Raw genomic sequence first — 23832 nt, forward strand, 5'->3', positions numbered from 1 at the left:
AAGTGTTGATTGTGGATCTGAGCAAACTGTAATGGCTAACAACTTCAATCTCTTCTCCATTAATTATGGTACTGCCAGTTGGCCCAGTGGTGAGAACCTTTATCCTCTTGATGTTGTGCTTCAATCCATATTGAAGACTACAGTTCTTGACCTTTTGCCGCAAGTGCTTTATGTCTTCTTCAGTTTCAGTAAGCAAGGTTGTGTCATCTGCATATCGTAGGTTTTTAATGAGTCTTCCTCCAATCTTGATGCCGCACTTCTTGTCATAAAGCCCTGCTTCCCAAATGATCTGTTCTGCATACAGATTGAAAAGGTACGGAGACACAAGATGCACTCCTTTCTTGATTTTGATCTATGCAGCGTTTCCTTGCTCCGTTCTGAGAATTGCTTCTTGATCCAAGTATAGGTTTCATATAAGTATGATCAAATGTTCCGAGATTCCCATTTTCCTCAAGGTTAGCCACAATTTATTGTGATCCTCACAGCCAAATGTTAATGAAACATTTGGTTTCATTACTGAAACATTACTGGTACTCTCTGCTTTCTTCCAAGATCCATCTGACATTGGCAATAATGTCCCTAGTGCCACGACCTCTTCTAAACCCAGCCTGTTTTTCTGGTAGTTTTCTGTTAATGTTTTTTTCAAGTCTTTTCTGGATAATCTTCAGCAGGATGTTGCTAGTGAGTGATATTAGTGATACTGTACAATGATTTCCACACTCTGTTGGGTTACCTTTTTTGGTAAAGGAATAAATATGGATCTCTTCCACTCAGTTGGCCAAGTATGATAAAACATTTTTTTTTATATTGTTGTATTCTATTGGCCAGGATTTTATTGAGTATTTTTGCATGTATGTTCTTGAGAGTTATTGGCCTATAATTTTCTATTTGGTGGTGTCTTTACCTGACTTTCATATTAGGGGTATAGTTGCATCATAGAATTAGTCTGGGAGAATTTTAATATTTTTCTGTTTTCTGAAATGTTTGATGTAGAATTGATGACCTTTCTTCTCTGAATATTTGATAAAATTCACTAGAAAAACTATCTGGTCCAGGGCTTTTATTTTTGTTTGAAGTGGTTTTATTACCTTTTCTATTTCTTCTTTTGTAATGGGTCTGTTCAAGTGTCCTACTTTGGGGCTGTGTCAGTGTAAGTAAGTTGTGAGTTTCCAAGTATTTTTCCATTTCCTCTAGGTTTTTATATTTGTTTGAATACGTTCTTTCATAATATTCAACTGTTAATCTTTTTATTTTAGTTTATTTTCTTGGGACATTACCTGTTTCATCTCTTTTTGGATTATTTGTGTCTTTTCTTTCTTTTACTTTATTTCTTTTATTCCTTAGGTTCTGCTTTTCTGATAATATCTTGATTTCTTCATCATATATGATGGATAGTGTCACTGGGTACAGCATTCTTGGTTGACAGTTGTATTCTTTGAGAGTGTGATATGTCATTCCATTGTCTTCTTGCTCACATGGTTTCTGCTGAGTGGCACTTAATCTTATTTCCTCTCCCTTATAGGTTTATCTTTGTTTCTCCCTAGCTTCTTTCAGAATTTTCTCCTTACCCTTGGTTCTGGCTAATTTGTCTATGATATGTCTTGGTGTTTTTATCTTTTTTTCTCCTTTCTTTTTTTAAAATTAATTTTAATCAAAGTTTACAGACTTTGGATTTCCATTCATTCATTGTTGCACTTTTCTCCCTGCCCACCCCTCCCTGCCCCAGTACACTCTTCTCTTTGAAAAGTAAAATATTTTCATTGTTATATAATCCCTCCCCTCTAGTTCACTATGCAGCCTTCATTATGGACTCCTGTCATGACAATAATACCTAATCATATATCCCTTTTAAACAGTTCTCTCCCTCATCTATTTCAATGCAGTAAACATTATTTATCCCCTATTTCTCAGTTTTCCCCCAACCCTGATGCCAGTCCCGTTTTACAACAGTGGCACCATGCAATATTTGTCCTTTTATGACTGAAAGATATCACTCAGCATATGAACATTGATGTATAAGTCTCCGTTTCTGCCTCAGTTCTCATTTTCTCAGGTGGAATCGATGGAAGCGGTGGAATCTCTATGTTCAGATTTTGAGAAAAGGCCAAACTGTCTTCCAGAGTGGTTGTAACATTTCACAATCCCACCAACAATGTGTAAGAGTTCTATCTTGCCACATCCTCTCCAACATTTATTGCTGTCCTGCTAAACTTTGCTACTGCTACTGGAGTGACATAGTGTCTCTTGTGGTTTTTATTTGCATCTCTCTTATTGCCAGTGATTTTGAGCATTTCTTAATGTGTATGTGGGACATCTGAATGTCGTCCTCTGTGAAAAGTCTTTCCATGTCATTTACCCATTTTGTAATTGGGTTATCAGTCTTTTTCTTGTGAAGGCCCAGGAGTATTCTGTAAACTTTTTTTAGGAGATCCCTGTCTGAAATAGTATTGTTCCCAGTCAGTTGTGGTGTTTTTTCCCCCCACCCTGTTGAGAAAAGTTTTTGATGTGCACAGAAATTAAATCTTTAGAAGATCTTATTTATCAATTTTATCCTCTTCAGATTGAGCATTTCGGGCTGTATTTAGTCTTTTTATACCATAGTCTGGGCCTTCTAAGCTTGATCCCAGTTTGTCTCTTGTAAACTTTATGGTTTGGGGCTTTACACCTAGGTCTCTGATCCACCTTGGGTTGATTTTTATGTATGGTGTGAGATGTGGATCCTGTTTCAGCTTTCTACAGGTAGTAGTTCAGTTTTGCAAGTACCATTTGTTGAAGAGGCTATCATGGCTGACTCTGAGAAGAATGGGAATCCCAGAACATTTAATCGTGCTAATGCGAAACCTATACTTGGACTAAGAGGCAGTAGTCAGAACAGAGCAGGGCAACACTGCATAGTTCAAAATTGGGAAGGGTGTACGCCAGGGATGTGTCCTGTCTCCATACCTTTTCAACCTGTATGCAGAGCAGATTATCCGAGAGGCTGGGCTCTATGAGGAGAAGAGTGGCGTTAGGATTGGTGGACGATCTATCAACAATCTGAGTTATGCAGATGACACAACCCTGCTCGCTGAAACTGAGGAGGACCTCATGCACTTACTGCAGAGGGTCAAGGACTGAAACCTTCAATATGGACTGAGGCTCAATGTCAAGAAGACAAAAATTCTCACCACTGGACCAATCAGTAGCATCAGGATGGATGGCGAAGAGATTGAGATTGTTCACAGCTTCAGTTTGCTCGGCTCCACGGTCAACACTCTTCGCACCAGTAGCCAGGAAATCAAAAAGCGTATTGTGATGGGAAAGTCTGCTGTTAGGGACCTCTCTAAAGTACTCAAGAGCAACAGTGTCTCTCTGGAGACTAAGGTGTGCTTGATACAGGCCATGGTTTTTGCAATCACTTGTTATGCATCAGAGAGTTGGACAATGGCTAGGGGGGATAGAAGGAGAATTGACGCCTTTGAGCTGTGGTGCTGGAGAAGAGTACTGAATGTACTATGGACTGCCAAGAAAACAAATAGATTCAACCTAGAGAGGGTTAAACCAGGCTGCTCCTTGGTAGCAAGGGTTCTGGGGCTTCCCCTGACATACTTTGGACATGTTGTAAGGAGAGACAGGTCTTTGGAGAGGGACATCATGTTGGGCAGAGTGGAGGGACAACGCAGGAGGGGAAGACCCTGTATGAGGTGGATTGATTCAGTGACTGGGGTAATCGGGATGGGTGTGTCAGAGGCAATGAGATTGGCACAGGATAGAGCAGGGTTTAGGGCTGTTGTACATAGGGTTGCTATGAGTCGCAAACGACTCAACGGCAAATAACAACAACAACAACATGTGCCTGTTATTGTAGGTTTTGAGGTCAGGGAGTGCTTTGTCTTCCACTTCATTTTGTTTTTCAGAAGTGCTTTGCTTATTTGGGGTCTCTTTCCTCTCCAAATAAACCTGACAATTTCCTTTTAATCTCCTTGAAAAATTAATTTGGTAGGTACATTGGGATTGCATTAAACACGTAGATAGCTTTTGGTAGGATTGTCATTTTTATGAACAGGGAACATTCTTCCATGAACAGGGAACATTCTTCCATTTCTTTAGGTCTTTTATTGTGTCTTGCAAAAATGTTTTGTAGTTTTCTTTGTACAGGTCTTTTGTGTCTCTAGTTAGGTTTTACTCTCAAACATCTCACTTGTGGTTGGCTATTGTAAATGGTTTTGCTTTCTTGGTTTCCTTCTCTGAGTTCTCTTTGTTACTGCAGAGGACTCCCTCTGATTTTTTAATATTGATCATATATCCTGCCATTACACTAAATTGGTCCACTCACTCCAGCAGTTTTTTGTTGAGTCTTTGGAGTTTTCTGTTTACACTATCATATCATCTGCCTATAGTGACAGTTTAACCATCTCGTTTCTCATCTGGATGCCTTTTATTTCCTTCTCTTGACATATTACCATAGCAAGCACTTCTAAAACAATATTGAATAGGAGTGTTGACAGTGGACATCCTTGTCTGGTCCCTGTTAGCAAAGATAATGCTTTAGTCTTTCTCCGTTAAAAATTATATTGGCTCATGGCTTTGCATATACACTTTTCACGATGTTGAGGAAATTAATTTTATTCCAGGTTTGCTGAGTGTCTTAATTAGAAAATAATGTTGAATTTGGTCAAATGCCTTTTCTGCATTAATTGTTGGGATCATATTTTTCTTTGTTCTTTGCTTTGTTAATGTGGTGAATTATATTGATTGTTTTTCTTATGTTGAACCATCCTTGCGTAACTCTTATGAGTCCACTTTGTCATGATGAATTATTTTTATGTGATTTTGGATTTTATTACCTAGAATTTTGTTCAGGATTTGTGTGACTATGTTCATGAGAGATATTGGTCTGTTTTTTCTTTTTTGGTAATATCTTTGCCTGGTTTTGGTATTATGGTTATGCTTGCTTCATAGAATGTCTCTAGAAGTGTTCCTTCTTTTTCAATTTTTTAAAATAATTCAAGTAGAATTGGAGATAAATTTTCTTTGAATGTTTGGCAGACTTCAGCTGTAAAGCCATCTGGTCCAGGATTTTTTTTTTGGTCGGGGAGTCTTTTTAAGATCTGCTCAATTTCTTCTTTTGTAGTGAGTCTTTTCTGTAGCAGTGTCAATCTTGGTAGGGCATGAGTTTCAAGATATTTGTCCATTTCCTCTAAATTTTCAAATTTATCAGAGTATAGCTTTTCATAATAGTTCAATATTATAGATTTAATTTCTTTTGGTTCTTTTCTGATGCCACTGCATCCTTAGTCAAGTTATTTGTGTCTTCTCCTCTTTTCCCTTTTGTTAAGTTTGCCAGTGGTTTGCCAATTTTATTGACACTTTCAAAAAACCAGCTCCTGCTCAGATTGATAGTTTCAGTTGTTTTTCTGTTTTCTACCTCATTGATTTCAGCTTTTGTCCTTACAATTTCCTTTTTTCTGGAGGTTGTGAGATTAGATTGTTGTTCTTTTTCTCTTTGATGAAGGTGTTGAGATATATTACTGGTTTTTCTTCTTTCTTATGTTTGCCTGTTGATATGAACTGCCCCCTGATGACTGCCTTGGCTACATCCCAGAGAATTTGATAAGTTGTATTTTCATTATCATTTGTTTCAAGAAACTTTTAAATTTCATTCTTTATTTCTTCTATAACCTAATCATGTTTTAGCAGGGTGTTACTTAGTTTCCATGTTGGTGATTTTATAAGTTTTATCTTCTTGTGGTTTGAGTTCTAGTTTTATAGCACTGTGGTCTGAGAAAATGCTTTTTTGTTTTTTTTAAAAAAATTTAGGTTGTTTATTTCAGTGTTTTTTAATTTGTTGAGGCTTGCTTTGAGTGTTGGTAGAGTACAGTGCTCAGAATACATCCCTTCACAAAATTCTTCATCCATATATTTCTTCTGGTTCTCTATCTTTAGGGTATTCCCTTTATTTATGGCTCCCATTGTTTCTTCCATTATTTGTATTTGCTTTCATAACTATTCAAATGTCTCCACATCAACATATATCATTTACCTTCTTGACTCCGGGGAATTAATTGAGTCTGCAATGTTCTGTGCATTTTTAGGAGAATTAATTTGTTTTACCACAGTTTGAAGCTGCCTGTTGCTTTCTCACCATTATGTGAAGCTTTTCTTGATAAGCATTAGGCCTTCTGCTGTGTTTGCATAAGTTGTTCATAATTCTTATTTTTATGATGTTATTAATTAGTTGCCAGATTAAAATGTTCAATCTATAAGGTGAGCTACTCACTCTGCTGGAAGTCCTTTCACAGAAATTTGCCTTTCTAAAGGCCCTTCAGGTTCTCTCTGTTCTGCACAGCAGCCCTTCAGGAATCTCACCTTAATGTAGTCCCCTGTCCAAAACTCTATTGTCGTCCTTTACCTATGGAGTCATCTGGTGGTATGAGACCAGGTGCTCCACTTGACTAGTTTCTGTCAAGGGGAGTTTCAAGTCATCTCTCTTTTCTGCAGGTCAACATGACAGTTGAGAAACCTGAAAAAGTCTTTCCCTTGCTTGTGGCTCTGTGATCCAAACTCTGTTGTCCTGTTTGGTCCCTGGGATGGCCCAGGTCTGCCACAGAGGCAAGGATCCCTGAATGGAGGGACCCATCCCCAGGGAAGGTGCAGTCCTGTCTCTCCACAAGCACCCCAAAGGCTTGCTCTGGGAGGCAGTTTCTCAACTCCTGTGCTTCCTCTCCTGAAGCTTAATGCCTTCCTTTGTCTCTGAGGTGGCAAGAGATCAGTGCCACCAAGTTACACAGCTTATATGCATGGGGATCTCAAGTCAGGGAGTGACATGCCTGCGGCATGGATACATGACACGAGGCCAGTTTGGATTTTTTGGGGACTTGTTTTCATTTTCTTCAGCTTCAGTTTTAACTTGCACATGAGTAGTTGATGATCTGCTCCACAGTCAGCATCTGAACAGGTATTGACTGCTGATAATGATTCTTTCCACCAGTGTCATCAATATGATCCTTGTGAAGCTCATCAGGTGAGGTCTGTCAGTATAATTCTTGCCTAGTTTTTAAACAAATGATATTTGCAATGCCTAATTCATTGATTGTACAAAATTCAGTCATTCTGTCTGTAGCCTCATTTCTGTCACCAAGTCTGCAATTTCCAAGTACTTATCTATCTGTGTGAAATATAAAATTTTAAGTTATCTTTAAGTTTTTAACTTTACAGTTGAAGTTAGATATTAGAAGTTCTTTGGCCATATTTGGCCCCTACACTCGCCTTTCACTCCTCCCTCTCTCTCACCCTAAATAAACCATGACTGGGCATTTTCTGATGAGTTTCCTTAAGCTTGAGGTTTCTGAAAGAGATCAAAAAAAGCAGGTATGCTCCTAACTAATTGAACAGGTTTTGAGTGTAATGTGAACATAGGCATTTTCACACATAAAATAGGACAGATGGATAGATGGAAGTATAAGTAGTTAGATTTCTTAATTTGTGTTGGAGATTAATATGAAGCAGTTCAATCATGAGAAAAGTTGCCTTCTTAGTAGGAATTACCTCACTCAGTAAAAATACATACTTAAACCGCTAAGGAATTTTTCACATATAAAGGATTAGCATTTTAGAGCTGAAATGGTAAAAAAAATATTAAATAAATCTTAGACTATAAAGATCTTGCTGTATAGAATGAGAAAATGTGACTTAAAGAAGTCTTTAGCAAAGTTGCAACTAAATTCTTGATGCTAGCATATCAGGACTCAACTTTAGCATTAAAAGAAGACCTCTTTATAGCTTCATATTTTATATTCATGAATTAGAGCATGTTAAATACTACATAATTCTTTAGAAAAATTACATTGATTTTCTTCTATTCACAGATTTTTCGTGATATTCTGTCTGTATTATCTGCAAACACATATCAAAGGTATACTTATTCTTAAAACATACTTTATTCAGTAGCATACTATTATATCAATTTTTAAGTATATACAAGTTTCCTCATTGTGATGATAAAAGGAAATATGAAACAAACTTAATGTTTGTTTAAAAAGACAGGATATATTATTTTTGTGTATTATATTTTTACTTACTTTTGAGATACTTTTATTTCATATTGGCTCAGAGTTTAAATTTATTCTATTTTGCTTTAATGGAAAACTAGAATTTAAGTCAGCAAGCAGAAATAAACCAAAGTTTGGTTTTAGCCAAGCTTGTATTTTTACCTATTTATTTGCTTAGAGGAATTATATTTAATATTATTTGTTAAATACTTTGTTACCTTTTTATTCTTAAATATTTCATTGTATTGCATATTTTATGATTTTAGTAAAATCACTAGAATTGAGGCATAAACAGATGCCAGCAAAATATAACGTGATTCATAAATCACACATTGTTACAGAGCATTAGAAATAAATTGTGAAGAAAGCTTCCTTCTAAGGGAATTCTTTTCTAAAATTATATTTAATATTTGTTTGATTTTTTAATTGAATAAATTTTATTTTTAGAAGAGTTTTAAATTAATTGAAAAATTGGGAAGATAGTACAGAGAGTTTCTATGAACCCCATATCCTGTGCTTGTATTTTTGCAAGTAATATTATATGATTTCCAGATTATAAGCATTATGTTGCATTTGTTGGAATCATTTACAAAATATGAAAGATAACAGATTCATTCTGCTTTGTTCTGGTCAGATGGAACAGGTGAATTTATTCTGGCATTTAAAAGTCTGTGTTCATATCCTTGAAAACTATTCACTCAAGAATGTTTGAAGGACTTGGGATATTATGTGTTAGTTTCTGCTAAGAGTAAAAGATGTGTCAAATGTCTTCAAATGGTTGAGAGGATAAAATGAAAGATAGCAGACTTGAGGGCTACTTGGCTCTAAAACTCTTGGTTCCAAATAAGGAAGCCTTTGTAAATTATCACAAACCCAAAGTGATAGCTCTGTGTGTATGTGTGTATGGACAGAGGGATACTTTGAAAACTTGAGAATAATGCTTATTTGTAATAATTCAGTAACATTCACATGAGAATAGTTGAACAATAAGAAGATAAGCTCACCTCTCTTAAACCTGTTCTTCAGTAATGCTAATTATAAGAGATGCTAACTATTATAATTACATGCATCCTCTAGAAAAGACATGTACAGCCAACATTTTTTTAAAAATGAAATTGTAGTATTATTCTGCAAGTTGTTATTTTCACTTAACTATATGTCTTGGGCATCGGAATACATCTCCTTACACTTTGTAAAGGGAACTCTGGAAGCCTAATGGTAAAGAGTTGAGCTGCCACCTCAAAGGCATGCAGTTCAAATCCATCAGCTGCTCCATCGGAGAAAGATAGTCTTCCTGTGAGATTTATAGCCCCTGAAAACCTACTGACTATCTGAATCAGTTCTGATGTGGTAGCACGTAACAACAACAACAACAACATACCCTGTAATAGTATTGGCATTCTATTATTCAGCATCACAACTGACCTCATGGGTTTAACTACTTCCATATTGATGGGCATTTCTATTTAGCACTTTGTCATAGCAGCCAAAGCTGTGTGTAATGAATATCTTGTACATTTTTGTGCACTTGTTCTAGTATTGCTCTGGTATTCATTACTTGATATAGGATTATTGGATTATAAGCAACAAACATTTAGCAATTTGATAAAAACTAGAAAGTGTAGTTCCCTTTTCTCTGCACCCTCATGAAAACCAATGTTTTCAAACTTCTAACTGTTATGTTAGAAAAAGTCATACATTTTATAATTAATACTTCACTTAATAGTGAAATGCTGCATCTTTAATATGTCCTAGCCCATTTTGTAATTCTTCTTGACCTTTTAAAATTGATTTGTAGGATTGTTAGTTGCAGTAAATATCAACATATTATCTATTATGTGTTAATTTCTGCTAAGAGGACAGTTTATGATGTACTTAGGGTCTTTAAGAACATTGAAAATCTCTATAAAGATCATCACTTTATTCAGTTTTTTGTGTTGTGTCTGTGTGTGTTAATTTATTGCTTGAAATATTTCTCCTTATCAAAATTATCAAAATACCCTTATTCATAATTTTATAAACAAATCACTAAAGGCTCTTGCATCAATTTTATGATAATTAATTTATAATAATGATAGTTATCTTCTACTTCTACCAAATGACATATTGTTCCAAAATAACATTGAATAGTCATTTCCCCAGACATTTGAAATACCAGTTATCACATAAGTAAAATTGTTGTATGTCCTTGAGTCAGCTTCAGATTCTCACCTTTTAAACTTTTTTTTTTTGTATTTTGAATGAAAGTTCACAGAGCAAAATGGTTTTCCATTCAACGGATTTCCTCTTTTGTTAATCTATTTGTTTATGACCCTCAACATTATTTCAATTTCTCCCTCTTCTCCAATACAATTTGAAAGTATCCTTATTTACATTTACTTTTCCAGGTAAGCGTGAAATAAATGTATTTAGGAATCTTTAACTCTCAGTTCCTCTTCCCTATTTGTCTTTATTGAAAAGGCTTTAAGTTAAATAAAATATAATCATCATAAAATGCAGTGTTCGGCCTAGGAATATCTCTGTTTACTAATTGTGGTCAAGGAGTTGTTTAGTTCTAGGTTTTGAGGGTTTTTTTTCCACTGGTTTGTATATAGTTTCTCATATACATTGTGTTTCACTATGTACATTGTGTTTCATTATTTCATTGTATTTAATTATATTTTGTTTCATATAATTAATCACTATGGACCCATGCTTTTTATCACCCTATCTCATCGGGTCCTCATTTACTTTGCTTATGCATCAGCCCTTCATCTATCTACTAATCTCTGCTGAGTGATTGTCCCCCTCCCTTTTTTCACCTCTTTCTCCTCTCCCCATCCCCTTTTGAACAATTATACATGTCTTGTTCATATTTACTAATTGCAATAGCTGTATTGTCATTACATCTGTTTTTAACCAGGTTGAACATCTTCTTTGTCTTAGTCTTTTACAGGGTTCATTTTCTGTACCTTCTCTTTCTATTCTTCCCATGTTTTCCACACCCCTCAATTACCATCCTATTTCCATGATAGCAATCTTAAGCAGTATCCTTTGTGTGTGTGTGTGTGGCTGAAGTATTTCGCTTAGCTAAGTGTTCTCTAGACTCATCCATGTGGTGTTGTTAAATGCCATTGAGTAGGGTGCATCATAGGGACCCTATGAATAATAAACCGGAACCCTATCCTATCCAGTGCTATACTCATCATCTCTGATACAGTTGAGCCCATTGCTGCAATCACTGTATGAATCCATCCCAATTGGGAGTCTTCCTCTTTTGCTTTTATACTTCTCCAGGGACTGGTCCTTCGGAGCCACATGCTCAAAGTATATGAGACAGAGCTTCAAAATCCTTGCCTCCAAGGAGCTGCCTGATTTCATCCTCCACAAGATAAACTTGCTTGTTCCCTTGGCAGGCCATAGTATGTTCAATATTCTTCTCCGGTACCACAGCTCAGAGAAAGAAATTCTTCTGTTATCTTTAGTAGTTGTCCAGCTCTCTGATGCATAGCAAGTGATTGCAAAGACCATGGCCTGAATCAGGCATACCTTAGTCACTAGACTGATACTGTTGCTCTTCAGCACTTTGGAGAGATCCCTGAGAGCAGCTTTCCCAGTACAGTTTGTCTTTTGATTTCATGACTCCTGATGCCAACAGTGTTAATTGTGGAGCAGAGCAAGATGAAATAGTTAACAGCTTTAATCTCTTCTCCATTTATCTTGTTGCTGCCAATTGGCCTGGGAATCTCTACCTTCTTGATGTTGAGCTTTAATCCATATTGAAGACAGCAGTCTTTGACCTTCTGTAGCAAATGCTTCAGGTCCTTCTAAGTTGTGGTATACAAGGTTGTATCATCTGCGTACTGCAGGCTGTTGAAGAATCTTCCTGCAATCCTGACTACACATTCCTTCTCATAAAGTCCAGCCTCCTGAATGATCAAATGATACGTTCTGCATATAGATTGAAAATATAGGGAAAGAGGACACATTTGACACACTCATTTCCTGATTTTGAATCATTCTGTGTTTCTTTGCTCTGTTCTGAACACTGCTTCCTGGTCTAAGTATAGGTTCCACAATCAAGTGTTCTTGGATTCCCTTTCTTCTTAGGGTTGTCTACAGTTTGTTCTGATCCACACTGTCAAATGCCTGTGCATAGTCAATGAAACACAGATATTTCTCTGGCACTCTTTGCTTTCAGCTAAGATCCATCTGACATTAGCAATAATGCCTCTGGTGCCATGGCCTCTTCTAAACCCAGCTTGTTTTTCTTTTGGTCGTTCTCTGTCAATGTACTGTTCCAGTCAATTTTGAATAATCTTCAGCAGTATTTTTCTTGCATGTGATATTGTTAGATAATATCTACGTCTGTCAGTCACTCATTTTTTTTTCTTTTTGAATGGGAACAAATATGGATCTCTTCCAGTCAGTTGGCCAGGTAGTTGTATTGCTTTTTTAATTTTCATTGTTACTGAAATGATGTTATTGCTGTAGAAAATATCAACTGCTTTTTGGATGTTTACTTGTATCCTGCCACTCTGCTGCATTAGTCTACTAGGTCTAATAGTTTTTTGTTGCGTCTTTAGGGTTTCTATGTACACTATCATATCATCTGCAAATAAGGGTGGTTTTTACCTCCTCTGCCTATTTGGATGGCTCTTATTTCCTTCTTTTACCTAATTACTCTTAATAGGAATTCTAGTACAATGTTGAATAGAAATTATGCTAGTCAGTACCCTCCAGGTCTCTGTTCACATGAGGAATGCCTTTAATCTCTCTCCATTGTCACTGATGTTGGTTTTGCATATGTATATATTAGCTATTAACAATCTCAGTCTCTTCATCATCTATCATGATGCTGCTTATTGGCCCAGTGATGAGAATCTTTGTTTTCTTGATGTTGAACTTCAGTCCACATTGAAGTCTATAGTCCTTGACCCTCTTCAGCAAGTGGTTCAGGTCCTCCTCTGTTTCAGCAAGCAAAGTTGTGTGTCATCTGCATAAGGTAGGTTACTGATGAGTCTTCCTCCAATCCTGATGCCACATTCCTCCTCATGAAGCCCAGCCTCCTGAATGACTTGGGTTAGATTAAAAGATTAAAAAGGTATGGAGACAAGATGCATCCCTGATGCACTCTTTTCCTGATTTTGAACCATGCAGTATTTCCTTGAGCCTCCAGCTTTGTGCAGTTGGATCCTGGAGGATAAGTGTTTTTTTATTTACCTGAAAACTGCATGTAAACTCTTTGAGCAGTTTCTGATTGTATTAGCAATCAAGTGTAAGTTGGTAAACTCTTTCTGATTTAGTTTACATTGAGCTGTGGAAAGAAAGCCTCTTGTGTAGACAAAAGGATCTAGTGGGTGAGGCTTTTTATTTAAAAGTTGATTGGCCCTTGGGCCTGGTTTGAAAAGAATATTGTTCTAAGTGTTGCAGCAGTTGTCTGTCAGTTTGCTGTACTGAGGTAACTTGAGGTTGTTATGATAACTGAAATCTGTGGCATTGGTGTGTCATATGCTATGAGGGTTTCCTATCATGGGCAGATTTTGGTGGAACTCCCTGATTAAGACAGAGTAGGAAGCAGGATGGACCATCTACTTTCTAAATAACAGGCCTTTGAATACTCTATGAACACTTAACAAAGAAGTTATATAAAGTAGTGTAGTGGTAGAGCCCAGATTGGAAGTTAGTTGAAATGAGGAAAATCATTGACAAACATCATTTTACAATTGGAACATGGAATATATGCAATTTGAAAGTTAGAAAACTGGAAATTGTTTAAAAAAAGAAATGGAATACATGAATATAGACATAATAGAAAGAAGAGATGAACGTCCAGCATTGGCGCCACTTTGAATCAGATAATCTTGTGGTATCCCATGTAGGGAATGAAAAACAGAGGAAGAATGTTGTTGCATACATAGTAAAAAAAAAGTCAATTTTAAGTTCTATCCTGAAATAAAATGTTGTGAATGATAGGATAATGTCTATATACATTACCTGTAAACTTTGGGGAGGAGTGTGGGATCAGGATTGGAGGGAGACTCATCCATCACCTGTGTTATGCAGATGACAAAATCTTGCTTGCTGAAAGTGAGGAGGGCTTGAAATATTTGTTGCAAAAGATCAAGGAATGCAGCCTTCAGTATGGATTACATCTCAATGTCAGAAAAACAAAGATTCTTACCAGTGGACCTATCGACAGCATCATGACAGATGGAGAGGATATTGAAACTATCAATAGCTTCATCTTGCTTGGATCCACAATTAGCACCTTTGGTGCCACTAGTCAGGAAATAACGAGACACATTGCACTGGGAAAATCTACAGTTTAACGACCTTTCCAAATTATTGAGTAGCAGTGATGTCAGTTTGAAGATTAAGGTGTGTCTGATTGAAGGCATTTCTGATTACTAGCAGTGCATCTGAAAGCTGGACAGTGAATAAGGATGACAGAAAAAGAATTGACTCTTTTGAGCTGTGGTTATGGAGAAGCACGCTGAACATCCCATGGAGGGCCAAGAGAACGAACAGATATGTCTTGGAGAGGGTGCAGCCGGAGTGCTCTTTGGAGGCAAGAATGATGGGGCTTTGCCTCACATACTTTGGACATGCTGCTACAAGGTGCTATTCCTTTGAGAAGGACATGATGATGGCAAGGGTGAGGGTTTCAGGAAGGAGAGGAAGACCTTCAGCCAGATTGATTAATAGGGTGACTGCTGCAATGTGCTCTTGTGTGTCAGAAAGTGTGAGGGTGGCAAAGGATAGAACAGGGTTCAAATCTTTTGTTCATAAGGTCGCTGTGAGTCATGCTCTATTTGATGGCACCTAACAACAACAAACAACAATAGTTTCCTTGGGAAATAATGATTTGCAGAAAGAATATAGAGAATAGCGTACTTTACAAATGCTTTCCTGTCAGAAAATGCCTTCATTTTAGAATAGTGAGCTCTGGTGGCCTAGTAGCTAGAAGCTAAACTGCAATCCCAAGGCACATGGTTCATCAGCTGCTCTGTGGGAGAAGGATGGGAAATCTCCTCCCATGTGATTAACTGCCTCTGAAAACCCATCAGAGAGTCAGCTATGGATTGCTTCCGACTCTAGTGTACAACAGTAACAACAACAATATTACATTAATATAATTTGTTAATAGGGAATTTTTGGTGTTATGTAATATTTTTAGGCATTGCTGAATTATTTTAGAGCGTTTTTGCATATTGTTTATTGGTTAAAATACAGTCCTTCATATACCTTTTATTTCGTTCATGTCCTGCTACAGAATCTATTTCATTCAATGTGTTTTATACATTTATGTTTCATTTGTGTACTTTTTGCTTTATTGAGTCATTCATATAAATTGTATTTTATATCATTAATTACTATTGATCTATGCCTATTATCGCTCATTTCAAATCTCCATTGAATCTTTCCTACTCCCTTCACCTCCATTCACCCACTAACCTATACTATCTTAGTGATTTCCTCTTCTCCATTTTCCCTTTTGCTTCCCCCTTTGAACATCTTACTCAGTTAACTTCTTATTTTCACAATAATGGTCTTATGCAATGTTTGTCTTTATAAGACTGAGTTCTTTCACTCAGCATAAAGCTCTCTAGATTCTCTCATGTTGTATTTTACAAAATCATTGTTCCATAGTAATACTGTAGGGTATTCCATTGTGTGCATGTATAAGAGTTTTTCAATCCAGTAGTTTGTTCATATGCACTTGGGCTATCTATTTTTTCTTTATTCTTTTTTTTTTTTACAATTACTGTGTTTATTAGAAATTCAAAAGGTTTTATGATTCAAGTTGACAGTGGGATATAATTGCTCAGTCAGGACAGCTTCTAAAATTTGCTCACAGGCACCTCAGCCTTCTGCCTCAGGACATTAGGCCAGTGTTACTAAACTCTTAGTTCTTCTAGTCAGGACGCCTCCACCCCTAGTCCTCCAGGAAACCTGGGCACAGGCTTCTAGCTCTGGTTCTGTGGGTTAGCAGTCCCAAGGTAAGCTCTGTCTCATATCGGTTCTCTGGTTCTCTCTGCAGCTGCTGCTCCTGTAGGTCCCTGTCTGAGCGGCACAGAAATCTTTGGCCCCAAAGGACTTGCACTCTGCATTCTCTGCTTCTTCTTTTCTGGTGGTGAGATTCTCAATTTCTACTGCTGAATCCATTCAATTTAATGGCAATACTAGCCCATCCTCTTGTGAATAGACCAGCACACCTCATTTGCATGTCCTCACCTATCCAGGTGGCAAAGTCAAGTTCATTGGCTAGGAAAATCATTTTGAACAATGAACCCTTGACACCACAGAGTACCGTCTGGCTTTTCTAGCCATTAACCTTTATATTTGAAGAATTAACCTTCCCTCTACAAACATCTTACAGGTAACTTTTGTGAAAATCAATTACTTCATGCCTCATGCCTTAATATCCCCACTTTATATAGCCAGTTTCTTATTTGCCCATCCTATCACCAGTGTTCCTCTGAATCATTCATAGGATTTTCAGTGAGATGGATTGAAGCAGTGCCTGTGGTAGTGGACTCAAATGTATTGGTGATGATAAGAATGGTGAAGGATAGTACAAAGTTCAGATCTGTTGTTGATGGGTTCACTATGAGTTGTACTTGACTCTACAGCACTTACAACAACATTAATCCAGTACTGTGAGGGGACAAGCATGTCCATTTTGCTGAAGAATTTTCTGTTCAGTTTGGACACTTTGAATGTCTGCATCTGCAAGCAGTTTTAGTGTAGAGCAAGTTACCTGGCTGCAACAGTCAACACTCTAACTCACGACACGTATCATCTTCTTGTCATCTGGTTGGGTTCTGGTAAACTCATCCACAACTATCCATGACTAGGTCCAAATGGGCATAAGCTGCAAACAGGAGTTCACGCTACTCCCTGTATTCCAGACCAGCTTGTTTCTTCATCCAGCCTTAACACCACATAGGGTCAAGTCAACAAACCAGTAGTCCTCATGACACCCTGCTTCAAGCTAGAAACCCTTTTACACTCATCCATACACTTGTGCATGCTAGGTGTATAATGCCGAAGGAACATGGCCAAACTCAGCCTGTCTTTGCATTGCTGCATGCATCTATTTACACACCAGTGCGCAGTGGATCCAGGTGATCGGATAAGTGAGCATACTTTAACTTCAAGTCCTGAAACTGGGGTCAGATGAGCATCAACTTTACCCTACCTCAGAAGCCAAACACAGCATGTTCCAGGTTTTAAAAAGTTGTTTTCTTTTCTCTCTCTCTTCCCCCTCCTTCCCTCTCCCTCTCCCTCTCCCTCTCTCTGTCTCTCTGTGTATGTATCTCCCCTATTTACCTTCCTTTCCTACGTGAATCCAATCACTCAAATTAAAATTCCAAAATGGGTCTCCACATCCATTAAAATGTACGTCTCCTCAGACTACAGGGTAGAATTTAATCTGTTCCTAGTACCCACTACCAAAGTCTACTTTTAACAAACTAATCCCTGGGCAAATCTTCCTGTTTAGTACTTCTAATCAAGAACTGGTGAAAGGCAGAATTACAAATTTTCTAAATATAAAATAGCCAATATTAATCCATATCATGCATCTTTATTTTCCCCTCCATGCTTTTTATTGGTTCGCATTGAATTATTCGTTAAAATTGTGTTAAATTCATGTACATTGAGTTTTACACAATCACTTAAGTACATTGCATTCTACATAATTAATTACTATTGATTTATGTTTGTTTTCATGCCATCTTTTCAAGTCCCCATCAAATGTTTCCTATTCCTTCACCCCCACTCACTAATATCCACTATCCTAATAAATTTCACCCCTTCACCTTTTTCTGCCCTACTTCTCACCTTCCCATTTTGAACATTTATACACTTATTATGACTGAGGTAGTGGGAGGTGGGTGTGTCAGAGACAATAAGACAAGGGTTTAGAGCTGTTGTACATAGGGTCACTATGAGTTGCAGGCGACTTGACGGCATATAACAACAGCAACATACATACGTTGTTCAGTTATCCTCCTATATAACATTAGTGACCTTACACAGTGTTTTTCCTTATGAGACTGAGTTATTTCACTCAGCTTAATGTTCTTGACTCTCCGATGTTATATAGTATTTTAAAAAATAGTTCTAAATTATTTTGTTGCATTATATAAATGTGCCATAGTTTCTCAATCCATTCATTTGTTGATGGGCATTTGGGCTATTTCCATTTTCTTGCTATTGTGAATAATGCTGCTATTAACATAGATGTTTTTATCTCTATTTGTGCCTCAGTTCTCAGTTCCTTGGAGTATAATCCTAACAGTGAAAGAGCTAAGTCATATAGGATTTCTATGTCCAGATTTCTGAGTAAATGCCAAATTGCACTCCAGAGTAGTTGTACCATTTTACAATCTTACCAGCGCTGTATAAGAGTTCCAATCTCTCCATGTCCTTTCTGACATTTATTTCTTGCTCTTCTGTTAAATCTTGATACTGCTACTGGGGTGAGATGATATGTCATTGTTGTTTTGATTTTCATCTCTTTGCTTGCCAGTGATTTTAAACACCTTTACATCTGTTTGGTGACTATCTGGCTGTCCTCCTTTGTGAAGAGTTTTGTCTGTCTTTTGTCCATGTTGTTACTGGATTAACGCTCTTTTCCTTGTGGATATACTTTAATATTATGTAAACTTTAGTTATGAGACCCTTGTCTGATGTCATTTCCAATTTTTTTCCCAAGTGTGTAGACTTGGAAAAAGTCTAAATTTGGAAAAGTTTTTGATGCACACGGGAATTTTATTTTTTTAAAAGGTCCTATTTGTTGATCTTATCCTCCTCTTGTTCTGCATTTTGGGCTGTATTTTCAAGCCTATTTATGTCGTAGGCTAGGGCTTCAAAGTTTGATCCCATTTTGTCTCTTATGATCCTTGTAGTTTTGATGTTTGTCCGTAGGTATCTGGTCCACCTAGTGTTGATTTTTGTATAGGGGTGAAATGTGGATCCCGTTTCAGATTTCTGCAGGAAAACGTCCACCTTTGCCAGCAACTTATGTTAAAAATTAGTTTCCCCATTTAATATGTTGTGTTTCCTTGTCAAATAGCAATTGACTGCAGATAAATGGATTGATTTCTGAGTTCTGTGATGGTCTACCAATACCATGGTGTTTTGATTATTATGGTTGTATACTAGGGGAGTTTGTGGTTTGTTTTTTAAAGTTTTTTGGGATACAGTGACTTTTGAGATCATGGAATGTGATGTCTCCTACTTTCTTTTTAGTTTTTAGACAAGCTTTACTTATTTGAAGTTGCTTTCCTTTCCAAATAAAATTGCAAATTCCCTATCTCTTTGAAGAATGAGTTTCGTATATCTTGAGATTACATTGAACATGTACATTGCTTTTTGTAGGATTGTCATTTTCACTATGTGGAATCTTCTTATCCATGAACAGGGAATATTTTTCCATTGAGTTAGGAAAAATTGTTTCTTGTAGTAAGGTTTCTAGATTTCTAAGTAAAGATATGTTGTGTCTTAAAGTTAGGTTATTCCCAAGTATTTAGTCTTGTGATTGGTTGGCTATAGTAAATGTTATTGCTTTCTTAGATTCCTTTTCTGTGCTTGCTTTGTTGCTATGGAGAAATCCCACTGTTTTGTTTTTATTTTGAGGTTTTTCTTAATTATATCGATCTTGTATCCTGTACACTACTAAACTGATCAACTAAGCCCAACAATATCTTTGTTGTTATTGAGTTTTTGAGGTTTTCTGTGTACACTGCCATATTATCTGCATATAGTGATAGTTTTATCACCTCTTTGCCAATTTGAAATTTCATGAAACAACGCATAAGCAAGAGCCTGTGGTGATGAAGGAAGAAGAAGGTCAAGATGTTCTGAAAAACTTGGCAAAAAACAAAGCCCCAGGAATTGACAATATACCAAATTTCAACAAACACGATGCCCTAGATGTGTTCACCAGGGTATACCAAGAAATCTGGAGGACCTGGCCAACTGACTGGAAAAGATCTTTATTTGTTCCCATTCCAAGGAAAGGGTGTGGAAATTAGCGAACAAAATCATTGATATCACATGCAAGCAAGACTCTGCTGTAAATTATCCAAAAATGACTGGTACTGCACATCAACAGAGACCTGACAGAAGTGCAGGCTGGGCTGAGAAGATGATGTGGTACTAGGGTTATTATAGCTAATGTTAAATGGATCTTGGCTGAAAGCAGGGAGTTAGTGGAATGTATATCTGGGTTTCATTGACTATGCAAAAGCATTTGACTGTGTGGACCTCAACAAACTGTAGCTAACTCTGAGAAAAAATGGGACTCTCAGAACACATATTATGCTTATGCAAAACATATACTTGGACCAGGAGGCAGTCATCAGAATACAGCAGGAAAAGACTGCATGGTTCATAATTGGGAAGGGCGTATGCGAGGGATGTGTCCTATCTCCATACCTTTTCTTTTTTTATTATTATTAATTTCAATGAAAATTTACAGAGACTTTGGATATCCATTCATTCATTGTTGCACTTTTTCCCCCTCCCAACCCTCCCCCCTAGTACATTACTCTCTTGGAAAAGTAAAAGAAAAATTCTTTCATTGTTTTACAAACCCTCCCCCCAGGTCCACTCCACTATGCAGCCTTTGCTCTGGACTCTTGTCATGATAAAAATACCTAATCACATATCCCTTTTAAACAGTTTTCTCCCTCATCTGCTTCAGTGCAGTATGCATTATTGAACCCATCTTTCTCAGTCTACTCCCAACCCCAAGGTCAGTCCTGTTTTACACCAGTGGCACCATGCAGTATTTGTCCTTTTGTGACTGAGATACTTCACTGAGCATAATGTCCTCCAGGGTCACCTATTTTGAATAATATGGCATGAGTTCCTTGTTTTTCAATGCAGTGTAGTATTCCATTGTGTGAATATTCCACAGCTTCTCTATCCATTCATTTGTTGATGGGGACTTAGGTTGTTTCCAACTCCTTGCTATTGTGAACAAAGCCACAATAAACATGGGTGTGCATTCTCCATACCTTTTCAACCTATAACCCTAACCCTAACCCTAATCCTGAAGCATTTGCTGCAGAGGGTCAAGGACTGCAGCCTTCAATATGGATCGAAGCTCAACATCAAAAAAACAAAGATTCTTACTCACTAGTGGACCAACTGGCAGCATCATAATAGATGGTGAAAAGATTGAGATTGTTAACAGTTTCAGTTTGCTTGGATCCAAAATCAATACTCTTGATACCAGCAGCTAGCAAATTCTGCTGTCAGAGACCTCTCCATAGTACTGAAGAACAATGATGTTAGTCTGGAGAATAAGGTGCAGCTGATACAGGCTTTGCAATCACTTGCTATGCATCAGCAAGCTGGACAATGACTTGGGATGATAGAAGGAGAACTGGTGCCTTTGAGATGTGGTGTTGGAGAATAGTATTGAATATGGACTGCTAAGAGAACAATCAGGTTCGTCCTAGAGAAGGATAACCCAGGTTGCTCCTTGGAGGCAAGGATTGTGAAGTTTCATCTGACCTACTTTGGACATGTTGCAAGGAGGGACTAGTCTTTGGAGAAAGATGTCATGCTTGTGAGGGTGGATGGACAGTGCAAGAGAGGAAGTCCTTCCATGAGTCCTTGACCCTCTGCAGCAAATACTTCAGTATTACAGTTAGGGTTAGGGTTATAGGTTGAAAAGGTATGGAGATAGGACACATCCCTGGCGTATACCCTTCTCAGTTATTCAGTGACTGGTGTAATGGGGGTAGGTGTGTCAGAGACAATACAATTGGCACAAGATTGAGTAGGATTTAGGCCTGTTATACATAGGGTTGCTATGAGACACAGACGACTTGACAGCACACAACAACAACATCTTATTGTCTTAGCAGGTATTTCCAGTACAATAGAGTGGTGATAATGGGTATCATTACTTGGCCCCTGTTCACAAGGAGAATGCCCTTTGTCTTGCTCCATTAAGCTTTGAATATATACTTTGCATTATGTTGACAAAATTCTCTTCTATTTTTATGTTGTAGAACCTTTTAACAGTAAGAGGTGTTGGATTTTGTCAAAGGCATTTTCTGCATCAATTGATAGGATAGTATGGTTCTTGTTCTTTGTTTTGTTATTTTTCTTGTATTGAATCATCTTTGCATATTTGTTATGAATCCCACTTGATCATGATTATTTTTTTATATTGTTGGATTTTACTGATCAGGATTTTTTTGCATTTATGTTCATGAAATGTATTAAGTTATAGTATTTTTGGTGATTTAATTTTTCATTTTAATATTAGAGTTATACTCACTTCACAGAATTTCTTCATTTTCTAGTTTTTAAAATAATTTAAGTAGAATGTTTGGTAGAATTCACTTGCGAAGACTTCTGGGTTAGGACTATTTTTTTAGGGAGTCTTTTTATTCCCTGCTCAATTTCATCTTTTGTAATGGGTCTGTTCAAGTGCTCTACTTCTGTCTGTGTTAGTTTGGGTAAGGTATAAACTTCTAGAAATCTGCCCATTTCTTCTAGGTATTGAAATTTATTGGAGTACAGCTTTTAATAATATTCTGTTATTGATGATTTAATTCCATAATATTCTTTAATTTCATAATACTCTTACTGATTTAATTTCAGCTGGTTCTGATGATGTTAACTTATTTCCTTTTTGAGTTACTTGTGTCTTTATTAAGTTTATCTATTTCATTGACCCTTTGAAGACTCAGCTCCTGGTCTTGATGGTTTCAGTTGTTTTTCTGTTTTCAATTCCATTGGTTTCAGCCCTTATCCTTAAAATTTCCTATCTTCTAGAAGCTATGGGATTAATTTGTGTTTCTTTTCCTATTTGCTAGATGTGTTAATTTATTTTGCTCTTATTTTTCTGTGTTTGCCTAGTGCTGTGAACTGTATCCTGAAGACTGTCTTAGCTGTATCCCAGAAGTTTTGCTATGATGTACTTTCATTTTCATTTGTTTTGACAAACTTTTTAATTTCACTTTTTATTTCTTCTAAAACACCAGTAACATAGATGGACAATCTCCTCCCATGTAATTTACTGTCTCTGAAAACCTTCTGGAGGGTCAACTATGGGTCAGTTTTGTCTCAATGACATGCAACAACAATAACATAACACCAGTTTACGTTATGCTAAGCAGGGTTTTATTTTGCTTCCATGTGAGTGATTTTTTGTTGTTGAATGTTTTTCTTTTTATATAGTTGTTCTTCAATAGATGAAGGGATTTTTAAAATATACTTTATTCTCTAATTTGTAGTTTTATGGCATTGTGGTCTAAGAAGATACTTTGTATTATTTTGATTTTTTTTTTAATTTGTTGAGGCTTGCTTTGTGTCTTAATATATAGCAAAATTCTGGAGAATATACCATGTGCTCTTGAGAAGAAAGTAAATTGAATGTTAGCTGGGTTAGGTACCCTGAATTAATCTATTAGGTTGATTTGGCTAAGTGTATAGTTTGGTGTTTTTGCATCTTTGTTGAGTTTCTTTTGAGTTGTCCTATCTTTTGGTGAGAGTGGTGTGTTATATTCGCCTACTACTATTCTGTTGCTATTTCTTTCTTCTAATTTGTTGGCTTTTGTATTTTGCAGGCCTAACATTTGGTGAGTAGTTGTTGAATTAGGTTATGTCTCCTTTATCTATTGTGTCTTTAATAGTTATGTACTGCCCCTTCCTTATCTCTTATGATGATTTTCATCCTGAAGTTCATTTTATCAGAGATTAGTATTGTACTCCTGCTTTCTTATGGATGCCATTTTCTTGATATGTTTTTTCCCAACCTTTGACTTTTAGAATGGCTTTCTCTTCA

General features: G+C 36.9%; 1 protein-coding gene across 1 annotated transcript in view; it reads left to right on the plus strand.

The window, feature by feature from the left end:
* Positions 1 to 23832, plus strand: part of LOC102847854 (probable C-mannosyltransferase DPY19L2-like) — a 140149-nt gene that overhangs the window by 88286 nt on the left and 28031 nt on the right. Inside the window, exon 13 of the mRNA XM_006887596.1 lies at positions 7848 to 7894. Within this exon, the coding sequence (XP_006887658.1) occupies positions 7848 to 7894 (47 nt within the window). The remainder of the gene's footprint in view (positions 1 to 7847; positions 7895 to 23832) is intronic.

The sequence above is a fragment of the Elephantulus edwardii genome, unplaced genomic scaffold, assembly GCF_000299155.1.
Source record: "Elephantulus edwardii isolate Elephantulus edwardi_28Jun2011 unplaced genomic scaffold, EleEdw1.0 scaffold00059, whole genome shotgun sequence".
NCBI lineage: Eukaryota > Metazoa > Chordata > Mammalia > Macroscelidea > Macroscelididae > Elephantulus > Elephantulus edwardii.